This window comes from Equus asinus, chromosome 23 (genome assembly GCF_041296235.1).
Source record: "Equus asinus isolate D_3611 breed Donkey chromosome 23, EquAss-T2T_v2, whole genome shotgun sequence".
NCBI classification, from domain to species: domain Eukaryota; kingdom Metazoa; phylum Chordata; class Mammalia; order Perissodactyla; family Equidae; genus Equus; species Equus asinus.
Genome location: NC_091812.1, coordinates 7,789,816 through 7,802,907, shown reverse-complemented (window position 1 = coordinate 7,802,907; position 13,092 = coordinate 7,789,816). Strand labels below are relative to the sequence as shown.

At 44.9% G+C, this 13,092-nt stretch overlaps 1 protein-coding gene across 2 annotated transcripts in view; it reads left to right on the top strand.

Moving 5' to 3' along the window:
• LOC139041734 (annexin A11-like) overlaps positions 1–4,901 on the top strand; it is a 39,054-nt gene extending 34,153 nt beyond the window's left edge. The window contains exons 12-15 of one of the 2 annotated variants that reach the window (XM_070495909.1): positions 596–689; positions 3,511–3,606; positions 4,562–4,620; positions 4,823–4,901. In XM_070495909.1, the coding sequence (XP_070352010.1) occupies positions 596–689; positions 3,511–3,542 (126 nt within the window). In that variant the 3' untranslated portion in view covers positions 3,543–3,606; positions 4,562–4,620; positions 4,823–4,901. Of the gene's footprint in view, positions 1–595; positions 690–3,510; positions 3,607–4,561; positions 4,625–4,822 lie in introns of those variants that run through there. The other variant, XM_070495910.1, reaches the window with a different exon arrangement.
• Positions 4,902–13,092: the final 8,191 nt, after the last annotated feature.

The following is a 13,092-nucleotide window of genomic DNA, read 5'->3' as shown; positions in this document are numbered from 1 at the left end:
CAGCTGTGAGCCTGCATTCCTCCATCATTGTTCTCAGCTGATGCTGCAAAATCAGTTGCCCTTCTGTGTGGCTAGCTTTGGTCCCTACCACTCCCTGGCCTTATAGCTGGCCTGTTTCCCTCATTTAAGTTACCCAGCTGGCCCCCTTGGGCTTTCAGGTTTGTGACCCCCAAATATAATCCAGCTTTTGCCTTTTAGAGATGAGAAACTGAGGCTTAGAGGGGCCTGTCTAGAGTCCCCTGGCAAGTTGGTAGCAGAGCTAGGACTCAAGCCCAGGCGTCTCATTCACATTTTCCTCTGTGCTGCTGCTCCCTTGTTTGGGTTAAAGCTGTTCCTTGTCTGGGCCCCAATGGGTCTTGGTTCTCCTGGTCCTGAGTCCCCCCAGCCTCAGAACCCTCTGTGTTGCCCAGTGAGGGAGTGCGGATGGTGTCTAGTTTGGCACAGTGAATGGAGCACAGCCGAGGCGCTGCTCCCATTTCCTTTCCCTCTTGGCCTCCAGGGCCCGGAGACTCTGCCCAGGTCTCCCAGGTGACATGGGCCTTGTGTCTGGGTCGAGGCCTGTATCGCATGCCCATCTTCCCCTCTGTCTGTCCAGGAGCTATATGCAGCTGGGGAGAACCGCTTGGGAACAGATGAGTCCAAGTTCAATGCAGTTCTGTGCTCCCAGAGCCGGGCCCACCTAGTGGCAGGTAAGGCAGTCTGGGCCTCCCTGGGGCCAGGTATATGAGGGCAGATGAATTATTGTGGGAAACAGAGCTTGCAGGAACACTTGGCAGTTATGCTCTGCATGGGGCTTTCGCTTCCTTAAAAGAGCCCCTGGTGGTGATTTAAAAGATGTTATCAGTAGGTTTCCCAAGTTTCTGCAAGCATCGAGTTCTGGAGGAAAGCAAAGGAAGAGGCAAGGGAAACTGGGAGCCTTCTTGGCTGGTATCTTTACATGCTAGAATGTGGAATGTTAGGATTGAGAGAGCGCAAGAGCATCTAATCCAAAATGTGGCATAAAAAATGAGCATAACAATAAGACTAACGTTTATTAACTCATTCATTCAACAAATTGAGCTCCTGCCGTGTGCCAGGTCTTGCAGTAGGTGTGGAGACTGTAGGAAACAGCACTACATCATCCCTGCTCTCATGGGGATCACCTTCTTGTTTGGGGACATGGGCAGTAAACAAAAATAAAATTCCTACCAGATGGTAAATCCTTTAGAGAAAATAATAAAGTTGGAAACAGGGATAGGGAATGATGGAGGATTGGCGGGTGCTTGGGGAAGTCCACCGAGGTAATGACATTTCTTTTAAAAACATGAAGTAGTTGCAGGTGCAAAGGCCCTGAGCAGGGGGCTCCCAGCGTGACTGAGCACCGGTTAAGGCAGTCGGTGTAGCTGGAGCAGATGGAGTGAATGAGAGTAGTAGGAGGTGAGGTCAGGGATGGGAGGAGGCCCTGCTGACAGTTGTTGGGACTAATTGTTTATCCTGAGTAAAACAGAAAGCCGTTGAGGGCTCTGAGTGGAGGAACAATGTGATTTGACTTAGATTTTGCAAGTTCACTGGCTGTTGTGTTGAGAAGAGTGAAGGGGTCAATGGCAGCACAGCAAACCAGTTAGGAGGCGGCTGCAGTAATCCAGTGGAGAAATGATGGTGGCTAGCACCAGGTGGCAAGGGCAGGTGGTGAGAAGGGTAGGATTCTGGCCCTGTTCGCTGATGAATTGGACATGGAGTATGAGAGAAAGAAGGGTTGAGGAGGACACAAGGATTCCTTCCCGCTGAGCCGGTGGAAGAATGAGGTGGCCCTCAACTGAGATTGGGAAGCTGTGGATGGAGCAGGCTTTAGGAGGGAAGGAAATTGGGAGCCTCAGGCTGGAGATATGAGGTAGGCAACTGGGTTTATGAGTCTGGAGATCAGGAGAGGTCAGGCTAGAGATGGTGGTTTGGAAGCTGTGAGTGGGTTGAAGGTGTGTTTGAGGCTCTGGGACTGCATGAGGTCCTCTCAGGAGGAGACCAGCAGTCAGAGGACAGGGCCCTGGCCGTTGCAGGAGACTTAAGAAGGAACACTCAGAGAAAGGGAAGTCCTGGAGGCCAACAGTGTCAGAACAGCTAATGTGTGAGGCAGGCAAGGACGGAGAATGCTGACCACACTTAGAAATGTGGGAGGGTGGGTGGCTCAGGTGAAAGCCTAGGCACCTGCTCTGTGTGTGCACGAGGTCTTGTAATACATACACGCAGACAGGTGCTGCTGTTCTCCCATTCTGTGGATGAGAAAGCAGGCCCAGGGCAGGGGCGGGAAATTAGGTCATCTAGCTGGTAATGTGGCCGAGCTCAGGTTTCAACTCCACCTGTCTGGCTCCACAGCACGCTTTTTAACATTTACACTACACTGTGATGGAACGTGAGTGAATGTATTTTCATTTTAATCATTATTTATTTTAATGAGTATAGACTTATATAAGTAGCACATCAAATCCATGGTTTCACAAACATTATGACTTAGGAGAAAAGAGGAGCTGATCTGAAGCAAATAGTAAGTAATGAAGACAGATAAAGATATAGCAGAAGTCGTGACACTGATATACAGATGACAGAAGTTTGGAGAACACTGACAGAAACTGAGACCCAGGCTAGAGAAGGATTTATATCCAGGGTCAGAGCTAACGTTAGGACCCAGGTCTCATTGTGCCGCCTGCCTCTCTAGGAACCTGCAGTCCACTTCCTGTGGTGCTCAGCTTGTCCTAGGGTGAGCTGGGGGTGCTGGGTGGGCAATAGCTCAGTCAGATTGGGAAAGACAAGGCTGATACATGGACAACGGAGAAGGAATGGCATGGACTGGAAGTGTAGGGGATTTGAGAAGAGAGGGCAGGCTATCGGTGTGTAGGGGTCCTGAACAGGGGATTATGGTGTGATGGGGTAAGCAGCCTGGTGAGGGCAGTCCTGGTGAGGGGACGGGACCGCATGAACAAGCTCGAGGGGAGTGCACTCGACTTGGGGGTGAAGCATCTGGCTGATTGAGAGCTGGGAAGGTATGGTCAATAGGGCTATCCAGGGTGCTGGGAGCAAAGTGGAAGAGAGGAAGGGGCAGAAGTCTCCTCACTGTGTGTCCTGTATTAATTTCCTCTACCTGTCATAATGAAGTACCACAGACCAGGTGACTTAAATGACAGAAATTTATTTTCTCACAGTTCTTGAGGCTGGAAGTCCAAGGTCAAGGTGTCAGCAGGTTTGGTTTCTTCTGAAGCCTCTCTCCCTGGCTTGCAGATGGCCACCTTCTTGCCATGTCCCCACATGGTCTTTCCTCTGTGTGCACATCCCTGGCGTTTCCCTGTGTGTCCAGATCTCTTCTTAAAAGGACACCAGTCAGATTGGGCCACACTAAGGGTCCCATTTTAACTTAATTCTTTAAAGACTTTATCTCCAAGTACAGTTACATTCTGAGATACTAGGAGTTAGGATTTCACCATATGAATTTTGGGGGGACAGAATTCAGTCTATAACTGGTCCCTTCTGTCTTCCCACTAGTTTTCAACGAGTATCAGCGAATGACAGGCTGAGATATTGAGAAGAGCATCTGCCGGGAGATGTCTGGGGACCTGGAGCAGGGCATGCTGGCAGTGGGTAGGTGTCTTGGGCTTGCCTTGCCTACCTGCCTGCCCACCGGAGACTGGTGTGTATTGTAATTTTCAGGGTGCTCACCCAACCTCTTGTTGAGGGTGGTGCAGTGAAGGAAACACAGGATCCAAGATAGCTAAATCTAGCATGCCCAAATGGTGGCAAATCAAAGTGCTGCCTGGATTCCTGTGCAGTTGTACCCTAACTGTCCTGGAGGCATCTTGTTTATATTTCAGGCGCAGCTCTGGGGAAGGGAGCTGCAGTGTGGTTATTAGTGGGCCAGCAACCAGCTGCTCTCCTGGAGGAAGATGACTCATATCCTCCCAAGTTTCCTCTAAAAATACATTGCTGCAGGCAGTTGTCAGATGTTTGTGATGGAAACACATGGAAAGATTTTTCCTTGCAACAGCAAAACAGGCCCTTGCTGAGGAGAGCTGGCATAGTTCCCAGGATGATGGTGGGCTTCTTGCTGTGCCTGAGCCCTGCCCTATGAGGCAGGGCCTGATGGGCCAGGTCCTGCCCCCCAGGAGGGTTTATACCCATTTGGGAAAATCCTCCTCATTTCTCTGCGTGTCCCTCACTGTTTGTGTCGTGGCCTAAAAAGTCTAGGGAGACTTTTGTTCCTCCTGGCCGTCCTTTCTCCATGAGGGTCTCTGCATCTCCAGCTCACCTCTCCCATCTGAGCAGCACACGGGCCTCATCACTGTCCACGTTTCTCCCCACACAGCAACTTTTACCGTGTGAGTTGCCAAGAAAGAGGTTGGGTTGGTCCAGGCTCTGGATATTTCTATTCCAAAGAGATAGAGCAAGACCATGGATAATTGAACCTGGAGAATGGGGGAGAAGAAGATGGATGCAGTGATGTGCTTGACATCTGACTTCCTAAGAGGATACTCGTGTACTCTATGCCCACTTGGACTGAGTTTACTGCAGATCGAGTTATTCTGTTTTTCTCTTCTAGTGAAATGTCTCAAGAATACCCCAGCCTTCTTTGCTGAAAGGCTCAACAGGGCCATGAGGGTATGTAAATCTCATGTGCAGGGTCTGGGTGGGGGTGTCTCAGGGACCAAAGGCTCAGCATAGAAGGCATGGGCTGAGCCACCCCTCAGCCAAGGAGACAGAGAGCCCATGGGTGGAGAGGGGGCCAGAGTGCCTGGGGAAGGTGGGACAGTGGGATGGTGAGGAGGCCCATTGCTCATGCCCTTGGGCGGACTCTCTTCAGGGAGCAGGAACAAAGGACCGGACCCTGATTCGCATCATGGTGTCTCGCAGCGAGATTGACCTTCTGGACATCAGAATGGAATATAAGCGGCTGTATGGCAAGTCATTGTACCACGACATCTCGGTACGGGCCTTCTCGGGGCTGACTGGGCTGCCTCTTAGTGTCCCACTTGCCTGTGGACCTCCCTGGCCACCTCCACTGTCTCCTTGACATCTCCCTCCTCAGAACTCCCATGGGCTTGGTCTCTGCCCCATATGGGCGTCTTGTTTATGGGCCTTGTCCTTGCTCTCCAGTTTTCACTGGTTCATCTGGTTGCTCCCGAACAGATTGTAAGCTCCGGAGGGCAGGAGGGGTCTTGACCCTGCTGTCACCCCCACCCTACATCCCTAGCATGCAGCACATTCATTGCTCAGGAAATGGGTGGGGAAGGAGATTCTAAACATCTGCATCAGAGAATATGCAGGACTTCTCCTACCTTGGGGCCTGGCCTTCAGAGTCCCAGCCACCCTGTGATTCTGGGATCTGTCAGTGAGACTCGGGTCCCAGCACTCCCTAGAATGCAGCTCTGGCTCACTGATAACTGCTTCCTTCACTGAGCTTTGTGATGGAGGCAGTATAGAGAGGCAGTCAGAGGCGACGGCTCTGGGGTCACCTGCTCAGAGCCCAGTTCTGGCTTTTCTGCTTGCTCACTGAGTGCTCTCAAACAGCTTCTTTAAACCTTCCTGAACCCCAGTTTCATCCTCCATAAGACGAGGTTGCTAATAGCTCCCCCAAGGAGTATTGTGAGTCTTGAACAAGGCAGTCCAGGTAAAGCATATTGTGTGACAATAAGTGTCTCATAAACACTAGCCATTCTTTTATCACTGTCTGCCAGAGCCAGTCTGACAAAATTTATTCCAGTCTGGGTGGTCTGAAAGTTACATTCTGAACTCACATGAACCTGGAAACTGTAGGCACCATGACCAGGTCCTGATTTCAGACTCACTAGTGTTTGATGTTGGACGTATCATTGAGAGAAGCCAATCTCCATTTCCCTGGCTATAAAATGATGCTGTTGATAGCAGAGAGTTAGTAATTATTCACAAAGTGTCTTCTGTGTGGGCATCTTGAAGAACTCATGGACTTGCCCTCAAGGAAGGAAATGATTAGAAATTTTCTAAGCGTGGGCCGTGCTTCTAAAGTGCGATGGGCTCAGATGGAGGAGAGATCAGTGTGAGCTTGGATACCTAAATAATAACAGCACCCTCCGCTGGAAGGTCGTCTCACAATAGATTGCATTCCCAGCGCGGGACATAATACTACATTACGGTATAGTCCCAATTTAGTGCGACAACAGTGCGCTGTGAAAAGACCACTGTTAGTTAGCCCTGGGGAGGGGTTTTTTTTGGCTGTTTAAATATGTTTTTGGTTTTATTTTTCAAATTCTAACTTTAGTCCTTGGGGTGAGTGAAGCCTTCTATTTTTTACAGAGGGTTGGGGAGGCTGAATTGCACTATCCAAGGTCTGTGCCAGCTGTGACGCTGAGTTTGTGAGCCCCTCACCCAGCACGCTGGGGGATTTCCTTGGGATGGGCCTACCTCTCTGTCAGAGCACTTGAGGCAGAAGGAAATCCAGACCCAGGAGGCCAGAACTAGCTCTGCCACCCTTAACTGATGTCTTCCTTGTTTCTGTGACCAGGGAGACACTTCAGGGGATTACCGGAAGATTTTGCTGAAGATCTGTGGTGGCAACGACTGAGCGGTGACTGGTGGTTCACTTCTGTCCACCTGCTGGCAAGGGCAGTGCCGGGAAAAGGCCAAAGGAATGTCCATCTGTTTCTAACAAATCCTCAAAATAGCCCCTCAGGTATTCCACTGCAGACTGTCCACAGAGCCCTGGCCCTGTCCTCCTCGTGCTCCTCCTGTTCCGTATAACGTGCTTGATCTCCAGCTCCCGCAGGATCTCTTTCCTCCTCACCCCTCACAGCCTCTTGCTTCTCTCTTCTCAAGTAGACATTTTGTTTCCTGACTCACGCAATCATTCTCCTTTGCCTGTGGCTGAGACTCTTGGCTTTGTTTTAGTCATGTAGTTTTTATATGTTTATTTGGAGGCATTTTTTTTTATAGTCATTGCCAGACAGATGCATACAAGACTCTTTCCTGCATACATATTTTGAGTGAGAGAGGTCGGGTGGGGGGACACCATGTCCTCACTGAGGAGTAAAAGGGAGCACCTTTTAAGGGTAATCTTTGTATCTGGTGAGAATGTGTTATGAGCTTTGTTATTGCCAAACTCACTCCTTTTTAGAAAAGAAAAGAAAAAAAGCCAGAAAGTCATCTGTTCCTTCTTCCATGCAAAACCACAAGAATAAGGGCAGCTCCCTGCCATTGACAGGGCTTCTTATAATTTGGAATGTGCCTTAAACCTGAATGTCAATAGCCAAAAGCTGTTTCTAAATTAAAGTCAGCCGGCTCTGGAATGTTCTGGAAATGTTTCCCTGGTGCCAGCTTGTTTCTTTCTGCTTCGTGATTCTGCCCTGTAGCTCCAGGCTTATTAGCTGGTGAAAATTTATATGACTTTAAATAGAAATTTGTGCTCAGGAAACCCTGAGCATAAGTAATTTACAGGGACCTGGTTGTTTGGACCTGAGAAGGGAAGTTTCTGAAATCCATTCTGGAGGCCCAGACACTGAAAAGGTGTGGGGATTTAGTCAGATGTAGGCACACTGAAGTCCAGTGAGGGTGAGGTAGGAAGAGGGTGGCTCTTCACCCAGGTCCTGAAGGAAAGGCATGGGCGAGAGGGGGTGTGCATGACTCCTGGGATAGGCCTTATGGCCAGGGGCCAGAGAGGAGAGAGGGGACAACTCAGAGAGGCACAAGACCAGTGCCTTCCCTCAGGGACCCTTCAGTCTGAAAGGGTGCTCCTGGGTGTGGTCCCCGCCCAGCCTTTTGTCTCTTGGTTGGTGGTGGTAGGAGGGGGTGAGTCCAAAAGGGGAAGCATTTCTAGAAATCACTATCTCACGTCCAGAAGCCCAGAGCTTGCCTTGCTGGTCAGGGGTCTCCACTCACTCCTTTTGTGATCTGCAGTGTTGAAAGTTTAGAAAGGCGAGACTCTAGAGACTAGGGTTGAGATCAAGCCTGCTGAGCCCTGGCAGGGCCCTAGGGAGTGGCTTGTCTCCAAAGTAGACATCTGCTTGTGGGTACTGCTGGACTCCTCACTGCTACCTGAACATAGAGGAGGAGATGATGCAAGGGGCATACAGCAGCCATGAGCTAGACACCAACCTGGCCTACCTAGACCTGCCTTCCTCACCAGAGGAGGCTGATGTGGGCACTGGAATCGATAACAGGCCCTGCTCATCACTTCAGCTCTGCCCTAGTTTCCATGCCTGGAGCCTCTTGACCAAGACCCAGCATGCTTGGCTGAGGTGCTCCTCCCCTGGGGCAGACCCCTTGTCCTTGGGCATCAGGTGGGAACTGCATGGTGGGATGCACTGCTTGGCATTGCACAACTTGCCATGAACTCAGGCTGCTACTGGCAGGCCTCCTGAGCTGTGCCAGGGCCTAGATTCAACCTGCTCTAATGTGACTGTAAATGTATTGTGATATTACTTTGCCCTGTTGTCTATACCATAGGTTTCAAACTGCTGTCCAGCAGGCAGTATTTAACCTGTACATGCATTTACTTTGGTCTCCAAAGAGTCTTTTTAGACATTTGGATTTGTTGTCAACATTTAAACATTGAGAGATTTTGTATTTTAAAAAACCTGGAATTCTGGTTTCTCTTGAAAACCCAGAAATTCTGGCAACACTGGCCCAGCATTCCTGCACAGCAGTTGCTGCTGGAGCCACATTGCAGCTGTCCCCTTTAGACGTGTGCTCTCCATTTTGCCACAGGCCCCACCACTCCCTATTGTCTTCCACCAAGCACATGTTACCTATTTGGCCCCTGCAAGCCTTTAAGATCCCTGGTCTACACACTTGAGGACCACCTGTGTTCATCCTGGTCCTGGTTCTCACACACATGTTCAGGGCTGGGTGGATGCTTTTCAGAAAAGCCTTGAGAAAGCCCTAAGCTCTTGCCTGTGGCTGACCTTCAGGTTCTGCACAAACAGGAAGTTAAGGCAGAGTCACAGGCTGCCTGGCTCATTGTCAGTAGATGTGCCCAACACACACAACACATCTGCAAAGACCAAAGAGATTTTTGGGGGGTTTTTTGGTTCCAGGAGTTTAAGGAAATTTGTTGAATCATTAGTGACCACTTACCTAACTGAACAGAGACTTCAATGGCCACCCTTAACAAAGAATACCAACTTTAGAAGTCACTAAAACTACAACAAATTCTGGGGAAGGGAAGAATCTGATTTCTGGAGTTGTCACATTATAATGTCAAAATGCCCAGTTTTCAACAAAAGTTATGAACCATGCAAAGAAGGAAGTTTGATCCATACACAGGAAAACAAGAAATCTGTTAATACAAACTGAGGAAAGATCAGATATTGGAGTTACCAAACAAAGACTTTAAATCAACTGTCTTTAAAAAGCTCAAAGAACTAAAGGAAACCAGGAGAGTGATGTCTCATCAAATAGAGAATATCAATAAAGAGAAATTAGAAAAGGAACCAAATCGAAATCCTGGAGTTGAAAAGTACAATAACAAATGAAAAATTCACTGGAGGGGTTTAAGAGTGGATTTGAGAAGGCAGAAGAAAGAATTGGCAAACTTCAAAATAGGTCAATTGAAATTTCCCATTCTGAGGAGCAAAAAGAAAAAAATTAACGGAGCCTAGGAGGCCTGTCAGGCACCATCAACTGTACCAACATATGCATGATAGGAGTCACAGGAGAGAAGAGAGAAAGTAGAATTATATGAAGAAACAATGGCTGAAAACTTACCAAATTTGATGAAAGACATTAATCTAGACATCCAAGAAGCTCAGTGAACTATAATATAAAAAGATCCACACCGAGACACATTATAACCGAACGGTCAAAAGATAAAGAGGGAATCCTGAAAGCAGCAATAGAGAACCAACTCGTCACATTCACTGGACCTTCTATAAGATTAACATTTGATTTCTTGTCAGAAACCATGGAGGCCAGAAGGCAGTGGGGTGGTGTATTCAGTGTGCTGAAAGAAAAAAAAGTCAACCAAGGATCCTATATCTGGCAAAATAGTCTTCAAAAATGAAGGAGAAATTGAGGTATTCCTCAGTGAACAAAAGCTGAGATGGTTTGTTGCTAGTAGACCTGCCCTATGAGAAATGCTAAAGAAAGTCCTTCAAGCTGAAATGAAAGGATACTGGACAGTAACTCAAATACAGAGGAAGAAGTAAAAAACATTGGTAAAGATAATTACATAGGTAAATATAAACATCAATATTAGTGTGTTTTTTGGTTTGTAGCTCTTTTTCCTATTTGATAAAAGACAACTACACCAAACAATAATTGTAACTCTATGTTGATAAGCACAAAATGTATAAAGATATAATTTGTGACAATAACAACATAAAGGCCAATGATGGAGCTATATAGAAAAAACGTTTTTATATACTGTTGAAGCGTCCTATTAATTCAAATTGGATTGTTATAAATTAAGGTGTTACTATAATCCCAGAAAATAAAACAGTAAAAGAAACAAGGGAATCAAAACAGTATACTTGAAAACATCTATCTAACACAAAATATGGCAATAATGGAGGAATTTATTTATAGAAATAAATGACATAGAAAACAAATTGCAAAACAGTACAAGTCTTTACTTATTAGTAATTACCTTAAATATAAGTGGAATAAACTCTCCAATTAACAGGCAGAGATTGAGAGGCAAAGGACATTATATCCTGATAAAAGGGTTAATCCATCAAGATATAACAATTAAAAACATATACACCTAAAGCCCCAGAAAGTTTCAAACAAAAGCTGACAGAATTGAAGGGAGAAAAAGTTCAACAAAAATGGAGACTTCAACACCCCACTTTCCCTATTGGATAGAACAATTAAACAAAAGATAAACAAGGAAAGAACTTGAACAACACTGTAAACCGACTAGGCGTGAGAGACGTCTATGGAACAGTCTACCCAACAACAGCAATACACATTCTTCTCAAGTGCACAAGGAAAATTCTCCAGATAGACCACAAAACAATCTAAATAGATTTTAGAAGACTGAAACCATACATTGTATTTTCTATTACCACAATGGAATTAGAAATGGGTAACAGGAGGAAATCTGGAAATTCTACAGATATGTGGAAAGTAAACAACATACTTAAAAAGAAACCAAAACACAGAATCCAATGGGTTAAAGAAGATAGCACAAGAGAAATTAGAAAATACTTTGAGATTAATGAAAATGGAAGTACAACATACTAAAACATGGGATGCAGTGAAAACAGTGCTCAGAAGGAAATTTATAGCTGTAAATGCCTACATCGAAAAAGAAAGAAAATCTCAAATCAATAACCTAAGCTTCCACTTTAAGGAATTAGAAAAAGAAGAACAAACTAAACTCAAAGCAACAAGAAGGAAGGAAAATAAAGATTAGAGGGCAGATAAACAAAATAGAGAATAGAAAAACAATAGAATCAATAAAACAAGAAAATGGTTCTTTGAAAAAGATCAACAAAATTGACAAACCTTTAGCTAGATTGACAGGAAGATGGAGAGAGGGAGGAGACTCAATTACTAAAATCAGAAATGAAAGTGGGGGCATTACTAACAATCTTCTGGAAATAAAAGATTATAAGAAAATACTGTTAACAATTGTAGCCAACATATTAGATAACCCAGATGAAATGGGAAAATTCCTAGAAACACAAATTCCCACATCTGATTCAAGAAGAAATAGAAAATCTCAATAGACCTATAATAAGATTACATCAATAATCAAAAAATTCTCAACAAAGAAAAACCCGTACCAGAAGGCTTCACTGGTGAATCTATCAAACATTTAAAGAAGTAACACCAATCCTTAAACGCTTCCCCCCAAATTGAGGAAGAACATTTCCTAACTCATTTTATGACACCAGTGTTACCTTGATACCAAAGCCAGACAAAGACATCACGAAAAAAGTGCAAAAATCCCCAGTGAAATACTAGCAAACTGAATCTAGCAGCATGTTAAAAGGATTATTCACCATGATCAAGTGGCATTTATCAAAGGAATACAAGGATTATTTGATACATGAAAATCAATCACTATAATACACACTATTAATTGAATAAAGGGGGATAAAAACCTAATAATCATCTCAATTGATGCAGAAAAAGCATTTGAGAAAGCCCAACTCTCTTCCATGATTAAAAAAAAAATTCCTAAGAAATTTAGAAGGGAAATTTATCAATCTGAAATAAAGGGCATCTATGAAACGCCACAGCTGACATACTTAATGGGGAAGGATAAAAGCTTTCCCCCAGTATCAGGAACAAGACAAAGATGTCTGCTCTTGCCACTGCTATTCAACATTGTATTGGAAGTTCTAGCCAGGGCAGTTAGGAAAGAAAAAGAAAGAAAAGCATTCAACTTGGAAAGTAAGGATTAAAACTCTTTCTATTCACAGATGACATTATCTTACATATAGAAAATTCTAAAATATCCACACAAAAACTATTAGAGCTAATAAATGAATTCAGCAGAGTTGCAGGAGGGGATACATGATCAACATACAAAAATCAGTTGTATATTTATACACTAGCAATGAACAATCTGAAAATGAAATTAAGAAAACAATCCCATTTATAATAATATCAAAAAGAATAAAATACTTAAGGATAAATTTAACCAAGGTGGTGTAAGACCTATACACTGAAAAATACAAAATACCTTCTGCTCATGGATTGGAAGACTTAGTATTGTTGAGATGGCAGTACTCTGCAAATTGATCTGCAGATTCAATCCAGTCCCTATCAAAATTCCAACTGTCTTTTTGCAGGTATAGACAAGCTGATTCTAAAATTCACATGGAATTGCAAGGGACTAGTCCCCAAATAGCCAAAAGAGTCTTAGAATAAGACAAAAAAGTCAGGGAACCCAAACTTCTTTACTTCAAAACTACAAACAAAGCTATAGTAATTCAAACTGTGATACTGGTATAAAGACAGACATATAGACCCATGGAATAAAATTGAGAAGTAAACCTAAACATCTATGCTCAACTGACTTTTGACAAGGGTGCCAGGACCATTCAATTGGGAAATAATTTTCTCTTCAACAAATAGTGCAGGGACAGCTGGATCTCCACAAACTAAGGGATAAAGTTGGATCCTTACCTCACATCATATACAAAAATT